This window comes from Rhinopithecus bieti, unplaced genomic scaffold, assembly GCF_001698545.2.
Source record: "Rhinopithecus bieti isolate Rb0 unplaced genomic scaffold, ASM169854v2 scaffold_19652, whole genome shotgun sequence".
NCBI classification, from domain to species: Eukaryota; Metazoa; Chordata; class Mammalia; order Primates; family Cercopithecidae; genus Rhinopithecus; species Rhinopithecus bieti.
Window position 1 is genome coordinate 173354 of NW_016809913.1, and position 18882 is coordinate 192235.

An 18882-nucleotide genomic window follows, 5' to 3' on the forward strand; every position below is an offset into this window, starting at 1 on the left:
AAAAAAAAAAAAAAAAAAAATCACAAAATATCTATTTCAGAGGGCTATTCCTCCTTTGTTATCTCCATTCTCTTGCCAACAAAGAGCTCATTTACTTTATCATACACACACTCTGTGAAGAACTCTTTACTTCATTATTCCATGTGAACTGTTAATTGCAAGTAAAGGCCAGATTACTTGCAATTCTTCTTCTGGGAACTTAGGTTCCCGGGAACTAAGTTCCTCTTCTGGGAACTTAGAACCCTCAAACAGGTTATATCGAGTCAGAGAGAAATGTTCTTGATGTGCTGAAGACTGAATAAATGTGTGATTAGTTAAGACTTAGATATTGGATATGATTCATTCATTTGCTAGTTCTTGTTGAGCTACCTGTCTAACTGGGCACTGTTAGACTATCACAATCCCTGTTGTGGTGGGGGTCAGAGGCAAGTTGGGGAGACAGGTATTAACCAGGGACCCCTGCAGGGGAGAGAATTATATCACAGGTTCAGTGGAGGCAGTGTTGGAAAGCTAAAAAGGACCTAGAGAAGTGAAGAGGTCTAAGGTTATGAGCTATTTGACCTAGGAAGTTACTTCCCCTTGCTGGTTCTCATTCTTTTTTCCTATATAAAATGACCCAGGTTGAATCAGTTGGCTTCTTAGTTCCTTCCAGTTTGTGAAAGTGCCTTTGTTAAAACAATGAGTCAGGAAGCAGCAGAGCATTCTATTGTGTGAACTGATTATCAAATAATAACACTAAATGTTTCGTTTATAATCTCTGTAAGCAAAGAGTTCAGGCTCAATGTGTCTACATTGGCTGCTTTAGTCGACTGAGAAAAACACTCATATCTCACATCAATGCTTGGCATTTGAGTGGGCCCTCTTACAATTGTTGGGTTATTCTGACATTTGAGGGATTCAATCCGGATCCTCTTTGTTTTCTGATCGTAGAAATCATCACCCCTTTGTCCCCAGTACCTGCATTTGATATGTAAAATGGGAGTAATAAACCAACACTTCTTTTTTTTTTTTTTTTTTTGAGACAGGGTCTCACTTTGTCACCCAGGCTGGAGTGTAGTGGTGCAGTGGCACGATCTCAGCTCACTGCCACCTCCGCCTCTCAGGCTTAAGTGATCCTCATATCTCAGCCTCCTGAGTTGCTGGATTACAGGTGTGTCCCACCACACCTGGCTAATTTTTGTATTTTTTTTGTAGAGATGGGATTTTGCCATGTTGGCCAGACTGGTCTTGAACTCCTGAGCTCGAGCAATCCTCCCACCTTGGCTTCCCAAAGTGCTGGGATTATAGGCATGAGTGAGCCACCACACCTGGCCAACACTTCTTTTTTTTTTTTTTTTTTTTTTTTGAGATGGAGTTTCACTCTTGTCACCCAGGCTGGAGTGCAGTGGCGTAATCTCCCGTCACTGCAACCTCCGCCTCCTGGGTTCAAGCCATTCTCCTCCCTCAGCCTTCTGAGTAACTGGGATTTCAGACATGTGCCACCACACCTGGCTAATTTTGTATTTTTAGTAGAGATGGGGTTTCTCCATGTTGGTCAGGCTGGTCTCAAACTCCTGACCTCAGGTTATCCGCTCGCCTCAGTCTCCCAAAGTGCTGGGATTAACAGGTGTGAGCCACCACACCTGGCTCCGACTTCTTAATAAACCTACAGAGGCTCTGATTCAGGAAGGAAGCAAATATTTGTTGAGCTTCTGCTACGTGGACAATAGTGCTAGGGAACAGTACTGTACATAATGAAAAAATATTCCCTGCCCTTGGAGGAATTTATGGCTTAGTAATAGAAAATAAAGAGCAAGATATGCCTGGGCAAGAAAGTATAATAGGTGCTGTGATAGAAGTTTATCTAGGATTGGGGGTACAAATGTACAAATGTAAGAGTAGTTTTACTGGCTGGCAGGAGGGGAAATCAATGAATGGACAACATAGTATGGGGAAAAGGATGTTAGGTTTGGAGTCAGAAAACCTGGGTTTGTAGAATCTCAACTCTGTATATTAACTGTCTATATATTAGCTATATATTTGATTTCTTTGAGTCTGGGTTGCATCGTTTATATAAAGCAATTACCAGTAGTCTTCCCCAGCCTAGCACCCTGGCTCACGCCTTAATCCCAGCACTTTGGGAAGCCGAAGTGGGCCCATCACAACGTCAGGAGTTTGAGACCAGCCTGGCCAATGTGGTGAAACCCCGTCTCTATTAAAAATACAAAAAAGTTAGCCAAGCATGGTGGCGGGCACCTGTAATCCAAGCTATTCGGGAGGCTGAGGCTGGAGAATTGCTTGAACCCAGGAGGCGGAGGTTGTGGTGAGCCGAGATCACACCACTCTACTCCAGCCTGGGCAACAAGAGCGAAACTCCGTCTCGGGAGAAAAAAAAAAAAAAGGAATCTGTGATCCTTGAAAACACGTCCACCCCTCTACCTTGGTGGCACGTGTGGATTGAGTATCACTGCTCACCTGTGCTCTTGGACATCAAAAGGACAGTAGAGGTGTATCTTAACTCTGACGTTTTCCCCTTTCCTTCCTTGCACCAGATTTTATCATGTGGGCAACCTGCTGCAACTGGTTCTGCCTGGATGGACAGCCTGAAGAGGTCCCACCACCCCAGGGAGCCAGGATGCAGGCCTATTCTAACCCTGGGTACAGCTCCTTCCCTTCCCCAACAGGCCTGGAACCAAGCTGCAAGTCCTGTGGGGCTCACTTTGCAAGCACAGCCAGGAAGGTGAGTGCTGACTTCTTGGCCTGCTCTGCCACTGCAGCCTATGGACCATGGGCAAGTGCTGCTGACCCCTCCGAGTGCCTGCAACCTTGCCTTTGTAATGCTGGTGACCCAGACCTGTCCCTTTCACAAAAATGTTTAAGAAGAACTAACCAAGTAAAAGCAAAAGCAAAGCATATCAGCGTAGATTTGGAGTCAGTAGACCTGAATTCAGTTATCAGCTTTGCTACTTACTAGCTATATGATTTAACCTCTCTTGAGATTCAGTTTCCCTGTTATAAAATGGGATGATTGTAGTCCTCATCTTTCAGTGTTGTGGGAATAAAGTGAGACAAGAAAGCCATGAAGGGTACCTAGCACGATGCTTAGAATGTCGTAAGCACTTGATGTTACTTCATTAGCCACCATCACAAAAGACCTGATTGCAGATTAACTTGTTCTTTTTATCAAAAACAATGTTAAGGATGCCTCAGATACATTAGGACCATAACAAAGACTGGAGCTTATTTACTATAGCAGATTTCATTTGAAATGCTTGGGAGCCATGCTTCCCAAATGAGTGAGCTGGAAGTAAAATTACTGGCTGGATTATGGTGTCTAGGTGTGCACCCTCCCTCTTCCAGAGACAGTGAGTTATCTGTGATGAAGCAGGACTAGGGCAGAAGGTAAACCCTTACCTGGATAAAGAACGCCTGCATTCTGCATTTTTCTGCAGAATGAGAGGTTTGCAGCCCAGAATAAGTGATAGATTATGATGTTAAAATGGTGATCATGTGAAATTTGAGAGGAAATCATACTTTTAAACCATCTGCTATGTGCAAAGGACTGTTTAAGGAATTTAAATTTTTTTTATTTCATTTAATCCACATAATAGCTATGATATACATTTTAGAATCTCCCAAATCCCATTTTACATATGAGAAACTAGGGCTTAGGGTTTAAAATTTAAGAAGAACATTGAATGTGTTAAATTCCTGACAAATAGCATGAGAGATATTAAAATACTCATTCTTTTCCCTTGACTTCAGTAGCGCTCAAGATCACATAGTTATTAAATGACAGAGCCGGGATTCAAACCCAGGTCTTTGATTCCAAAGCCCCCTCCCAGAAGACGTTCGGCATGTCGAGTAGAAGATGACAGTTATAGGCCTGGATGCCTAGAGAAGCAAGGCAATGATTAAAATAAGGTGCTTTTTTTCTTATTTATTGGAAAATGAATTACTGAATATCTACTGTGTATCAGGAATTGCCTGGGCTAGGGAGGCAGAGATGAAGAAGGTCATTCCTGCTTAACAGGGAGCTTGCAGTCGCACAGGGAGGTGAGGACAGTGCACACCATACAATGTGACAAAAGAAAAGTGTGTGTAACAAGAGCTTCTGTGAGGGGAAGAAAAATTCCAGTTTGGATGGTAAAAGATGATTATTGGTACAATATTTTCTTGCTACAAAAGTATGAATTAATTTTGTGCAATTTACAGTAAATTTTGTGAATATTAAGGGTGTTTTCATCTATGAGAATTTTTCATTTGTAATTTCATGCTTAAGTGGATCAGCATTCTTATCTTAAGGGTTTGGCATTTAACAGCCAGGGGCTTTCAAAATGTCTTTTTCTAGAAGTGCTTGAATTGAAATGATTACATGAATCTTACTGTCTTTTTCTTTTCCTTTTTCTTCATTATGGTCAGTATTTTCTGATTGCTTACTGGGTGCAAAGCACAGATAATATTCAGGACTTTATGGAGAGAACATAAGTAAGATGTGGCCCTTGCATTCCGTGAGTTTTCAGTCCTAAAGAGAAATGGCAGGCTGTAATTTTGCCACAAGCCAAATACCCCACCTCTATTGGTAATACCTCTCTGTGGTTTAGCTGTGACTGACAGTTTTGGAGGGAGTCTGGCACCCAGCCTCTTTAGTTGGACCAGTTGGAGGAGGAGGTTATGCTTGGAGCCATGGAAGTGATATTCAGATCTCAGAGTGTTAAGAGAGGACTGGGTCTTAGGTGCTGGTAAGGGGAAAAGAAATTAAAGGTGACTGTTTTACCTTTTCTGGAGCATCTACCTTGTGCTAAGGTTTTATATACATTCTCTCATGTAATATTTCCCATATTCCAGGGAATAGGGGTGGGAGAGAGTAGGAGCAAGGGAAGGGCAGTTGGCAAACGGGAGCCAGCAGGGCCCTGCACATAGCATCTTTGAAGGATGGTGCCCACCTGAGGTGCCATGGCCAGTTCTGTGATGCTGGATATCTCAGTGCACTCTGGGCATTTCTGCAGGCATGTTGGTTGCCTCCACTAATTCATCTTTCGTGCTACCTGGTTACTCAGTTGTTTTGAACCATTTGGTAGAATTTATACATAAGCGTGTCCTTTGCTCATTCTGCCTGCATTTGTTGACAGCCCTTTTTTCCTTTCCTCTTGTTCTCTCCTTCCACTGCAAACTGGGGTTTTAGCCTCAAGCCCTATCCTGTTCCTGTAGGGTGTGTTTCAGATGCCAGCTTATTTCAGAGTCCCCTTTGAGCCAGTGGGTGCATAGAAGCTAGGTTGCTGTCTGCATTCTGATCTTGCATCCAACAAGCCACACACATTTGAAGAAAGAATAGAGAGTTGTTTGGATCTGGCTGATTGAGCAATGCAGGCTTTATAATTGTGTCAAGCTAGGTCTTGTCAAACTGCATTGACTTAAGTAATATTCCATGTCAGGCCCACAGGTTTATGACATTGAAGCCTGTTTGTTTCAGTCTCAGTCATCCTAAGCACACTTCATTTCCCAATAGAAAAGCTTTAGATGTGAATGAACCCCAAATACCTGAAAACATCCATTTTCTGCCTGCGTGGCTACTGGTGCCAACACCGTTACACTGCTAGTGCAGCCAGGCATCCTTTTAAGTCTGTCTCTGAATAGTGTATTGTTTGGTTATAACTGTGTGGAGAATTAGGGAGCTTGATATATGTCCCTTTGCAATGCTTTCTAAGTCTTAATAGCCAAAACTGGGTGGTAAATATTATTTTCTTTTCCTTTTACTATATGAATGATACTTAGACAAAACTTACATAACTATCTTAACTATGCAGACATTTACTTCAGTCCAGAGTGTCTGTGATCTTGACTATGAGAATCTTGTCTCTTAAGCATTCTTTTTTAGCTTGAACAGCTTTCTATATTTTGAAAAGATGGACCAGAAATATTTAAGTTACTACTTAAGTCAACACAGGATGAAAAGTTTTTAACTTCTTTAAAGGTTAAAGGATTAGTGAGGGTGCCCTTGAGGCCAATCCCAGTGTGCTCAGGAATTACCTCTCTTTTTGGGGGTGTGACATGCTCTTGGCCAGAACAGAGCTCAGCCAGATGTCACTGTGCTTGCTCAGCCTGTGGGGTGAGAGGCTGAGGATTGCTTCCTGTGGGCTGAGTAAGCCTTCGTGTGTTGTCAGTGACTGCCAGAGTAGCTGCTGCCAGGCAGTACCAGCTTGCCCATCAGGCGCCCGTTGCCTAACTGAGACACTCTGTGCTTTCAGTAACGAGAGTACCCTGATGTCCAGACGGTCTCCCGTCACTGTCTAAATATTTGTCTTGGATATGGTCATAAGCACCACTGGGTTCCCAGCACTCTGAGTGGACCTTCCTGGAGTGGGGAGCCTGTGTTGATGGGGCAGTGAGTGGGGAATTTGGAGATGGGAAACCAGGCCCTTGACTCAGAACTGCTCCATGCTTGAATGGAACTGAGCTCTGCAGCATGGCCTGGTGGGAAGAATGTGATCATGAGCATTAGTCTCCGACAGACCTGGAGTGTGAATCCCAGCTCTCCTGTTTACTGCCTGACCTTGAATACAGTAGTTGATCTCCCTAAGCCTCGGTTGCTTTGTCTGTGGATCAGGGAAGAACACTAATACCTACTTTGCAGCGTTGCTTTGAGAATTAAATGACAAGCTAACATATAGAAGCACCTTAGTAAATTAATATTAATTGTAACCACCACCACCACCATAACCGTCATGCAGAAATAATTATAGTTTAGGATTTGAATCCTGGCTCTCACCGTTAGCTAATATTTCCTAGCTATAATAAAACAGCTAACACTTGTTGAGGACTCATTTTGTGTTAGATATGCTAAACAGATTCTCTCTTAATCTTCACAACCACCCCATGAGGTAGATACTGTTATCAACCCCATTTCACAGATGTGGAAACTGAGCACCAGAGAGGCTAAATTACACACCCAAGGTGATACTGCAAGAAATAAGGGAGGGAGGCTTAATAAAAATGCAGAACTTTTTGATTCTAGAGCTGGTAGTCTTGATTAATACCTCAGGTGCTTCATGAATAAATAAAGTAAGCCTCAAATTAAATAATAAACGTAAAGTGTCCTGTACATGGATATACACAATACACACTGGAGGTCTGCCACCCCTGAGTGGCTTTTAATCTAAAATCTGAAAGTGGCTTGCACCCTTAGTTATGTGAAAGAGCTTAGTAAAAATAAGAGTGACTGAAGGAGATCCTGCTGGGCTTGGCAGCTCTGAAGCTCCCATCTCATTCTCTGTCTTGTTCTCTCAATCTGACATGGTTTCCTGTGTCTCTTCCTCTAAGCAGCAGACCTGCTTGGACTGTAAGAAAAATTTCTGCATGACCTGTTCGAGCCAAGTGGGGAATGGGCCCCGCCTTTGCCTTCTCTGCCAACGGTTTCGAGCTACAGCCTTTCAGCGAGAGGAGCTCATGAAGATGAAGGTGAAGGACTTGAGGGACTATCTCAGCCTCCATGACATCTCTACCGAAATGTGCCGGGAGAAAGAAGAGCTGGTGCTCTTGGTCCTTGGCCAGCAGCCTATAATCTCCCAGGAGGGCAGGACTCGTCCCTCCACCTTGTCCCCAGACTTTCCTGAGCAGCAGGCCTTCCTGACCCAGCCTCACTCCAGCATGGTTCCACCTACCTCACCCAACCTCCCCTCTTCATCTGCACAAGCCACCTCTGTTCCCCCAGCCCAGGTTCAGGAGAATCAGCAGGTAAGGGCCCATTTGTAGTCTTTGCCAGTCTGTGCCAGTTTGAGGGCTCATTTTCATTTTCCTCTCCTGCCTGTGTTGTGAGAATGGGGTATAAGGCTAAGTGTCTTGATGATGTGAAGCCTTTCTGACTACTGGTGCACCAAGTGTTTTCTGGGTATCAGACTCATGTTTTGGCTTTCTTCAGAGATGATATGCACAGTACCAAATTTTTTTGTTTGCTTTTTGTTTTTAATACACACATATCCTAGTTAGACATTTTTTAAAAGTTCATCATTCCAGAAATATTTTGAGAAAAGTAACCATTAAGCCATCAGATTTAGTTCTGGTCCAATTTGTCTTCCAACTTAACTCCTTTGTTGCGGTCTTCATTGGCTAGATTGGGAACTTAGTTCCTTAGTAACCATCACAAGGAATATAGGAAAGCAAAGGGCTATATGGAGGCAAGGAAGGGTGGGGAAACAGACAAAGACACTGCTTCTCTTACCAGTCACTGACTGGAAGCAGGAGTAGTTGGCATGCTGTACTTGTATGCTGCTTCTTCATTATCCTGGGGGGTTTGGAAGCTAAGAGCAGCACATCAACTGAATCATGACCCAGACCTGGGGAGTACAGAAATGAGTAATATACTCTCTCAAAAAGCCCCCAGAAGAGGGAAGGTGGACACGTAGACCAGCTAACTCCTGGATTAGAGTGAGGCCAGTGGACATAACTGTTGTATAAGAAGTGGTGATGTTGCAGAAGTGCCTTAGTGACTCTGTTATTTATAGCAGCAGTCCCTAACCTTTTTAGCACCAAGGACCGGTTTTGTGGAAGACCATTTTTCCACAGACTGGGGCGCGTTGGTTTCGAGATGAAATGGTTCCACCCAGATCATCAGGCATTAGTTAGATTTTCATAAGGAGCATGCATCCTAGATCCCTCGCATGCGCAGTTCACAACAGGGTTCACACTCCTAGGAGAATCTAATGCCACCACTGATCTGACAGGAGGCGAAGCTCAAGCAGTAATGCTCGCTTGCCAGCCACTCACCTCCTGCTGTGCATCTGGGTTCCTAACAAGCCATGGACCAGTACCAGTCTGTGGCCCAGGGGTTGGGGACCCTTGATATAGGGCTTGGGCAATATGGGGGAATTAGGAACTACAAGATCCAATTTCCACATCCCCTTTTGTCACTGACTTCTTGGTCCCCTTGGGCAAACGTTGAACCTACAACAATGAAATGGGGTTAGTAATCACAGATCACTTTTGATCTTGCCAGGATCTTGAGAGACCTGAATGTGTGATACCATGTCTAAAAGAGCTCTGAGCTACTTAGAGCTGGTATAGTGCTAGTACCGTTAGTTCCTACACATGATGTGGATGGCTGCTATTGCTTGTTTATGATGACCTCCTCTGCCAGGACTGGGCCCCCTGATTCAGCTCTGGACAAGCACTGAGGCATAAAGGCCAATGTGATAGCATAATTTAACTGCAGTAAAATCATTTAACTCCCTTTTTGGCCTGAGCATGTTTTTCTCCACAGCTGGACTTTAACTCTTTCCTAAGCTCTGACTCTTGGTCTGCTAGACAGATTTTAACTCCTGCTATACATTCTTCCCTTTGCTTGTGTGTGTGTGTGTGTGTGTGTGTGTGTGTGTGTGTGTTTTGTGAGCACTCTGTGTATAAGGAGCTAGGAAAAGAACTTGAGGAATTCTTTTTCTGTAAAGAACCTTGGCTGGGCATGGTGGTTCATGCCTGTAATCCCAGCACTTTGGGAGGCTGAGGCAGGCGGATCATTTGAGCCTAGGAATTTGAGACTAGCCTGGCAACATGGCAAAACCCTGTCTCTACAAAAAATACAAAAATTAGCTGGGCGTGGTGGTGGGCACCTGTAGCTACTCAAGAGGCTGAGGTGGGAGGATCATTTAAGCCTGGGAGGTCAAGGCTGCAGTGAGTCATGATCGTGCCACCACACTCCAGCTTGGGCAACAGAGTGAGATCCTGTCTCAGAAAACAAAAACAAAAAACCAACCAAACCTTCAGGTAGATTTTTCAATGAAAGACTATAAGCTTCCTGTCATTAACCAGAAATTTCCAGATTGCACCTAAAGGTGACCCTACATACAAGATCTAAGTGGGTACTTTTCCTCTGAGATTTTCAGGAGACCTTAATGTCTGCTTACATCCCCTGTTCTGGTGAGAGCTGCACTTTGCAAGCAGGAAAAACAGGCATGGAAGAATTAAGTAACTCACGCAGTGCTGTCTGACAAGTTCACAAGTGAGCTGCACCTAGAATGTAAATTTCCTTATAATACTTGCTCAACCAGAGTTCTTCCTTCTACCTTTAGTGCCCTAGCAATCAATAGTTGCCAGGCAAGGAAGGTATACAATAAGCACAACTGTGGACAGATACTAGTTTTGGATTTTTATTTAACCAGTGGGCAAACTGGAAAGACAAGAGCATGCTTTGCAGCATGAGGTCATTTCTCTTTCTAGGAAACAGGACATCTGAAAGATATCTACTTAGGAACAGGTTAGGCTCTGAAGGATTCCAGGGTAATTCCAAGGTGACACTACCTGAGAGACCAGTGAGGATCTAGAGTAAGCTAAGAGAAAACGTTGTTGATGAAGACATTAATTTGGATCCATCCCCATACATGTGTACTATGCATTTGATCTTGCCTTCACTTGGCATTTTGTTATTTCTACTTTTCATTTCCATTGCAGTTGGTTGCCTCCTCTCGATTAGACCCATATTATGCATCCTAATGTGGGATGAGTGGCTGGGGTCAGTGGGTGACTTTGGTTTCCCAGATTGTCCCTTCACTGGCATCCCCAGAATCTGGTGGAAAAGGCCTGTGAGCTCAGACACCTCTTTGCTCTGAGCTCACAGCAGGCCCTTTGCATGCAGGGAGTAGTGGGTGACGAGGATCTACTTGAGGGGTTTGTAGCTTAAATGGTGATGGAATTAGGAGGCTCACAGTTCTGCCTACTCTTTGGCCAAACCTCCTAAAGGAGTACTCAGGAGGAACCTTTTGAGAAGTGAAAATTCTAAGCATAATGAAATTTCATAAGCATAGGCAGTGTTTTATAGTATTAGGCTAATAGATTCTTAGATACATTAAAATATTCTTTGACTAGGTCTGGATATAGCACTTAATAATAGTGTGCTCAACATGGGAACACATTTCCAGAATGTGAGAGTTGTTACTAGGCAGAAAAGAGACTAGGGTGGTGATGGTCTGGAAACTTTGTCCCATCACTGTCAGATAAGGAAACCAGGGAGATTTAGTGTGAAGGAGGGGAAAACATGGTATAAACAGTTTGGGGAAAAAACAAAACAAAACCCAGTAGACTATGGTCTGAGGAGCAGAACCAGGGATAGGGATGGCAATTTTGGATCAGTGTCAAGAAAAACCTTGATGTCAGATAGAGAGCAGTCCGGCAGCGGAATGGACACAGTGACCTTCCTTTCACCTGTGTTGCTCAAGTTGAGATTAAACTGATGGTGAGTGGTGGCTACTGCCATCCTGGTGTGTGCAGAATTAATGCAATTTTGTTCTAGAGGGCAGCTTTGTCTATTGAAATGTATTTGTGTTGTTTCTCTGCTTGACAAAGTTGGTATGAGAGAGCAGGCTTTTGTAATGGTGCTCCAAGAGGCTCCGGATTTCTGGGCGTGATGGGAATACATTGTGGACATTGTGTGAGTTGAAAAGAGGCCCATGCTATGCACATCTCTAGGACATCTCTGATGTGATGTTACTTTTCTCTTCCCACAGGCCAATGGCCATGTGTCTCAGGATCAAGAGGAACCCGTCTACCTGGAGAGCGTGGCCAGAGTACCTGCTGAGGATGAGACCCAGGTGGGGCCTCTGCTCGGGTCTGTCTTCACCTTTGCTCTTTCACTGGTGTTCTTAGGAACCTCTTCGGGTGGAGAGAGAATAAATGTGTGATGATAGTGCTTCCGAAATTATATTTTTGGGATAGGGTTTAGTGTTAGTGTTCCAGGTTAACTTGTGAAGCTGTCAGTGTGTTTATAAGGAGTTGTGAAGTCATAGTGGAGACTGAGAAGCCTCATGGCCCATTATATTTCCAGTCTCTTGACTTTCCAAGAGCTGCCAGAGGGCAGGCTTGTGCTGCTGCTATGAAAATCTTGTTCTTTTCTCCTGCTTCTAGCACACTGTAGCCATTGTCAAGGGAAGGAGGTCAGACAGTTAACCAGGCAGGGCCAGTCCAGAGCACAGACCAGGGAGCTGTGGCCAAGATTGTGTACAGAGGAGTACTTGCCAGGGAAATGTGTACAAGATTGTGTACTTGCCAGGGAAATGGGCCTCTTGTGGGCAAGTAGAAGTCTCCAGGGGAGAAGGGCCAGCACCATGCTGGGTTTCATGTGCAGCCATATTTAACCTCTACAGGACCCCTGTGGGGTATGACTGCTCTCTCCCCTTTATGGAGGGGCAAACAGGCTCAGAGTGGTAAGCAACTTGCTGGATATTATTTAGCATTAACCAGCAGAGCAGTCAAGATTCAAAATTAGGGTCATATGACTCAAACCAGTGCTCCTTCTACCATACTTCTATCTAGTACTGTGTCACACTGATTGGTTGGTCTGTGTGTGTTTGCTCCTGAGCACAGAATCATGGGTCAGGAAGAGATTCTAATAAATTTTGCAATGCAGAGCCCCATGCCAGGTACTCATCCTGTCTCTGTTCCTACCCTTCATGAGGTCAGTCACCAAAATTATGATGTGGTGAGTGCTTTGGGGTCCTTGGAGAAACAGCTTGGGGAGGTAAGAGCTGAGCACACTGATCTCTTCTTTGCCATTGCAGTCTATTGACTCAGAGGACAGCTTCGTCCCAGGCCGAAGGGCCTCTCTGTCTGACCTGACCGACCTGGAGGACATTGAAGGCCTGACAGTGCGGCAGCTGAAAGAGATCTTGGCTCGCAACTTTGTCAACTACAAGGGCTGCTGTGAGAAGTGGGAGCTGATGGAGAGAGTGACTCGGCTATACAAGGATCAGAAAGGACTCCAGCACCTGGGTGAGGGGCTATCTGCATGGTAGCTATACAGAGCTCAGAAGTGTTTGCTGTCACTCCAAAGCATGATGGCACTGACCTGACTCAATTTCCACACTTTTAGCCATGGAAGGAGACACCTTACATATCTGCACCATCTAATAATAGCTGTCATTTGTGGTTGAGTGTCAAAACTAGATTAGGCATTGCATATATTTATTCCTTAGAACAACCTATGAAATAGACATTATTAGCATCACCCTTTTATCATACAGCCCAGTTTTAACTGAGAATTTTCTGGTCTAAGTCCATAGCCTTTCTCACCATATGCTGTCCCCTCCCTACTCACCACCACCTTGTAAGTTTTCTTACCTTAGCATAAGAATGCTTGTTCTGAAGATTTGGGAGGTAGAAAATGAATCTACATACATAGTAGGAGAAGGTATATGTTCTGTCCACACTTGGGCTTTTCCTTTTGTTCATTTCCCAGGGCATTTTACACTGTATCATTCAGCACATGCCCAGGAAAATATCTGGGTCTGTGGTTAAATGAGTTTAGGGAAAAATACCTCATACTGTATCTTCATTACTGATTTATGGTAGATTTTTATATTAAAGGCAGAGAAGTCCTGCAGAAGAGAAATGTGTTTTGGCTGTTTTGAACTTAGCATTTTCTGAAATTATTTCACCACATAATCTTCTCCTTTCCTCCCATCCCCAACTGATTCAGTTCCTACAGAGCAACATGCTGATTCCTTGCTTGTTAAGAGTGGTTGAAGTCAGATTTCAGGCTCTCTTCTACCAGTAGCTCAAATTCATCAGTGTTAGGAGACATCTGACTGAGTCTTCACCTGATTACAGACTGAGGACTACTGTCTGTTTTCCCTTTGGGATTGTTTCAAGAGTCTTCTCTTGAGTTATCAGGACCTGGGGAACAGAACAGATGACTCCACGTGGGAATTTTATCCAGATTCCCTGACTGACTGAAACAGCTAGATAGTTCATTCTTTCTTGACTTTATTGCTGGCTTCAAAATAGAAAAGCATATTGCGCATATACAGTATCCTTCTACTTGGCAGTTTGTGCAAACTGGTGGAATACATTTTTCTAAGAGTAGACCAGGGTGCAATGGCTCATGCCTGTAATCCCAGCACTCTGGGAAGCTGAGGCAGGTGGATCACTTGAGATCAGGAGTTTAAGACCAGCCTAGGTAACATGGTGAAACCCTGTCTCCACCAAAAACAAAAAATTAGCCGGGAGTGGTGGCATGTGCCTGTAGTCCCCAGGCACTTGGGAGGCCGAGGCAGGAGAATCGCTTGAACCCAGGAGAAAGAGGTTGCAGTGAGCCAAGATCATGCCACTGCACTCCAGCCTGGGCAACAGAGTGAGGCTCCATCTCAAAAAAAAAAAAAAAAAAAAAGATCAGATGCACGAGTAGGAGCTTTGTGTGAGTTCTGAGCATGTATAGTGAGTAAAGAGGGCAGATGTCCATCTAGGCTCTTGGCAAGCCTGGTTCCCAGCAGGGAGTGGTAAGAGTTCAGAAACGATGTCAGGGCAGTAAGAGACTTTGTTTGTACCATGATGCCATCACCTATTCAGACATCCTTCTCTTTCCTTTTCAGTCAGTGGTGCCGAAGACCAAAACGGTATGTAGTTGTTTCTGTTTGGGAATGGGTTTAGGCTCTTTTGTCCTCTTCAACTCCAATCCCTTTAGTAGTCTAAGAATTCTGAGCATTTAAGCCTCCAGAGAGAGAGGGTGTGTGGGAAACTCACAGAGACCCAGGGGGCCTCTCACCATCTTTAGAAATTCTGAGGCCGGCCGCGGTGGCTCATGCCTGTAATCTTAGCACTTTGGGAGGCTGAGGTGGGTGGATCACAATCACAAGGTCAGGAGATTGAGACCATCCTGGCTAACACAGTGAAACCCTGTCTCTACTGAAAATACAAAAAAATTAGCCAGGTGTGGTGGTGGGCACCTGTAGTCCCAGCTACTCTGGAGGCTGAGACAGGAGAACGGTGTGAACCCGGGAGGCAGAGCTTGCGGTGAGCCGAGATCGCGCCACTGCAGTCCAGCCTGGGCGACAGAGTGAGATTCCATCTCAAAAAAAAAAAAAGAAAAGAAATTCTCTCTGCTCCCTGTGCAGGAAGCAGCGTGGAGCATATCAGGGGTAGCCTGACTGATGTGTATGTCCCTCGGCTGCCTGAGCTCAGAAGCCAATATTTGTAAAACACTATAACAGAGAAGGGGTGGCATGTATCACTCAGCTCATTTTTAAAAAATCCTAGTGTGTTCAGTTCTGGTCTGGGTAGGGAGGGTCTCCGTGTGCACCTTCTGGGGAATCAGGGTGTTTAGCAGCTTCTGGTACTAACCAAAAAGAAAGGGTGGTGACCTAAGACAGCCCTGTTTGTACAGGGCTGGTAATGGTTAGAGCTACTCTGGAGCTAACACATGTGCTACTCTCTGGGCATAAGCTATATATCTCAGCTCAGCTGCCATTCACTTAAAGACCACGCTCGGCCCTCAGGTACTCCCAGAACACACTGCAGAACTCCTGACCATCTGTGGGGACATTCTGTGTGTTTTCAAAAAGCCTCAAGGGTATGTGGTTGTGAACTCCCTCCCAAGAGAGAATGTTCTTAGAGTAGTGTTGGACTAGCCTGCAAGCATTTTAAAACTAATTCAGAAGACTTCCCAAATTTATTTAGTAAAATGGCCTTTTGCTCAGAATGGGCATCAGACATAAAAAACAGTTGAGCTTTTCTCAATTCCCCAAAACCATTTGGAGTTCTAGACCTACCCCCACCCCCGCGCCCCCCCGCATCACCTGGTACCAAGATCAGGCTGATCTACTTGGTGCTTCCTTTGTCTGATTCCCTGGGAGAATGCTGACAGCTGAGTTAATGCGTTTGTTGTTACTCCTCAGAGAATGAGTAATTGAAAATTATAAATTATTCCCACTCATCTTAGGTATTTGTAGTCTCCAAACTTCTGTTAGGGCCAACAGCACCTCAAAAGAGGCAAATAGGTTTCACTCCCTTTCACATCCAGCCTACCTGCTAAGGGGAAGTATTTCTTAACTTTTGAATAGTCCAGAAAAGAGAAAGTATAGATGCAGTAAGGGAGAATTCCTCTATGGGGTGGCCAACCCCCAGATGGTAGAGGTGACATGTGTGAGATCAGTTCCTTTTTGTGGGTACCTACTTCAGGCTACAATTTAAGACATGTTGGAGATGGCTGGGCTTTTGAACATGACTTTTTCTGTTTGGGTCAGCTCTACTAGGATACTAGTCATGCCCACTATATTCTGCTAGTGACACAAGCCAGTTAGCATTTATTGAGAACTCTGTGCACTTGGCAGTTGATCACTATGGATAGTTTCTACTCTTAGGGCAGTTAGGCAGAAGGCCATTCTAGAGCAGGAGCTGTGGGGCCAGCCTGCCTGGGTTTGCATCCTGGCTCCTCAACTTAGCAGCTGTGTGCCCTTGGGTAAGTCACTTATTCTTTTGCCCCAGTTGGCCTCATCTATAAAATGAAAATAACAAGAGGTCCTACTTCATAGTTTTTGTGAGGTTTCACTGAGTTAATACATGCAAAGCTTTCAGGACCCTGCCGAGCACACGGTAAGCATTCAGTAAATGTGGGATGTTGTCATTCCCTTGGGAAGATGTTCATTCATCAGACATTTAGAGTACCTACCATATGACTGGCACTGGGGGCTTCAAAGATGAATATCTAACCTTGGAGCATGAAATAAATGCTAAGCATATAATTGTAAAAATTGATTGAATATGTTGAATTAAAGAGCTCACAGTCTACTGGGGGAGTAAGTAGGTAAACTCAATATTTTAATCCAATGTGATCAGCAGTCATGGGGTATAAAAAAGTTTTGTGGGGGTAGAAAGAGGGAGCAATAATCTCTGCCAGGCTTCTCCACCAGGAAGTTTCCTTAGGAAGCCTGGGAGTAGTTCATGAGATAGCAGAGGGGTCCCCCATGAACCTTGACTTTATTACATGGAGGATATGTTTATAGATAAGCCATGTGATCCTTAATGAACCATTCACCACAGTTCCATTTCTATCTAAACTTTTCTGAACCAGTTTTATCTTTTTAGCCTGTTCTGCCTCAGGGGATAATGAGTCCCTAAGTGCCACTCACACACTCACTGTATTATAGCCTTAGCTGTCTGAAAATTATTTCTTTTAAGCTTTGAGAACTTTGTCTTAGTTCTCATGTTCTGGGATATATCTGATCCACAAGTACTGTACTTTTCAAATCTATACCTGTTGGAGGGGAGGAAGTGTGGATTAAACAAGTAATCCGAGTTGGTTACTGAGGAAATGTTTCCTTGGAGGAGCTGTATTTGAGGGAAGCCTGTGCATTGGGAGTTTGTTCACAGTGTACCTGTTATCTCCCACCTCCCTCCCCCAGTTACCTCTATACACTTAAGACAGTCTCCTCACTTACTCCTCTGCCCCTTTTTTTCTGCCCTGTGTGTTTGTACAGGGGGAGCAGTACCATCAGGCTTGGAGGAGAACCTGTGTAAGATCTGCATGGACTCACCCATTGACTGTGTTCTGCTGGAGTGTGGCCACATGGTAACCTGTACCAAGTGTGGCAAACGCATGAATGAATGTCCCATTTGCCGGCAGTATGTAATCCGAGCTGTGCATGTCTTCCGGTCCTGAGAGCTTGCATCGGTTTCTTCAGTGCCTTACAGGGAAATAGCCTGGGGTGTCTGGGCTCAGGGTTGGCGAGCTTGCAGAAGAGCAAGCTAGTAGAAATACTGCAGTGTTCCCCCAAGACCAGGGCAAGCAAGATGCATGTCACCCCTGAGCATCCCTGTCTTGCCACAGGGGTGTACCTCTTGGCTGGCAAAGCCCAAGGCCAGTGGGAACTTGTATAAATCACATGGGTATGTTCTTGGTTCAGTGATCTTGGAGTGATGATGGTAACTGATGAACAGAGAACTTTCCAGAACTTGGGTCCTGTCTTTCTCCCTGAACCTAGACATAATTTCACCCCCTCTCCTGTACCCAGCCCATCCCCTCCCCACATGGGAGATGCTTGCCCATGTGTTTCATCAATCAGAAGTCCTCCTGCCCAGCACATTTGGATTTAAATTTGTGGTCTCTCCGGCTTTCTGTGCTTTAACTCTTCGCTAAAGTCTCTTGCTACACTGCCTAAATCTTTATTTCTTTGGACCAAAAATGTTAGTTTGCCAGACCGATAGTGGTCCTTAGGACAGATTTTAGACCAGTAAACTTATCTTTTGTGAGAAATGAAACACAAATGCTATAGAAAAATTTCAAAGTTGTTAAAGAGTTGCTTCCTTAAATGCTGGGATTGGAAGCTGTTGGTCTCCTGACCCGACTCTGGGAGCCAACAAAACATCAGGCTCCCAAGCTGCTGGGAAATTTGTTTCTGTCTGCAAGGGAGAGTGCGTGCATAATCCCTGCTGCTGCTTCTCTTGGGACCTGATTTGCACCATCCTTAGTTTAGGTGGAAAGGGGACGCAATGGGTGGAGGCAGTGGCCTTCTGCTTAATATTGACTTGGCTTCTGATCCTTTTCCCAACTCGAAGGAGTCTTAGGCCACTTTCCCCTGAGAATGAAATCCCTCCCTAATCCATGGTAGTTTTAAATTTGGTCTCATTGAAGAAATAGATTTAGGCAAAGAGCCTGTGCTCTTCTCTGGCCAGACTTCTCTTGAAGTTCCTGGAGAGCGAACGTTAAGACAGAGCACATAAGAGCTTTCAGGAGGTACTGAATGAGACTGGATTCTCTTGTGAGCTGACAGTTCAAGTCTTTATTTCCCAGGTTGGTGGGGAGTAAGGAGACCCTAGTTTCATTTCCTTTCCTAGCCTACTGATTTTTGGGGGCAGGTCAGGGAGAAAGCATTTTCTTTTCTTTTCTTTTCTTTTTGAGACGGAGTCTCGCTCTGTCGCCCAGGCTGGAGTGCAGTGGCCGGATCGCAGCTCACTGCAAGCTCCGCCTCCCGGGTTTACGCCATTCTCCTGCCTCAGCCTCCAGAGTAGCTGGGACTACAGGCGCCAGCCACCTCGCCCGGCTAGTTTTTTGTATTTTTTAGTAGAGACGGGGTTTCACCGTGTTAGCCAGGATGGTCTCGATCTCCTGACCTCGTGATCCGCCCGTCTCGGCCTCCCAAAGTCTNA

At 44.7% G+C, this 18882-nt stretch overlaps 1 protein-coding gene across 8 annotated transcripts in view; it reads left to right on the forward strand.

The window, feature by feature from the left end:
- Positions 1–18627, forward strand: part of RFFL (ring finger and FYVE like domain containing E3 ubiquitin protein ligase) — an 81279-nt gene extending 62652 nt beyond the window's left edge. For 3 of the 8 annotated variants that reach the window (XM_017890900.1, XM_017890901.1, XM_017890902.1), the window contains exons 2-7: positions 2532–2719; positions 7303–7713; positions 11472–11555; positions 12522–12732; positions 14331–14354; positions 17214–18627. In XM_017890900.1, the coding sequence (XP_017746389.1) occupies positions 2540–2719; positions 7303–7713; positions 11472–11555; positions 12522–12732; positions 14331–14354; positions 17214–17395 (1092 nt within the window). In that variant the 5' untranslated portion in view covers positions 2532–2539 and the 3' untranslated portion in view covers positions 17396–18627. Of the gene's footprint in view, positions 1–2528; positions 2720–3744; positions 3904–7299; positions 7714–11471; positions 11556–12521; positions 12733–14330; positions 14355–17213 lie in introns of those variants that run through there. The other 5 variants (XM_017890899.1, XM_017890903.1, XM_017890906.1 and 2 more) reach the window with 5 other exon arrangements.
- The last annotated feature ends 255 nt before the right edge of the window (positions 18628–18882 follow it).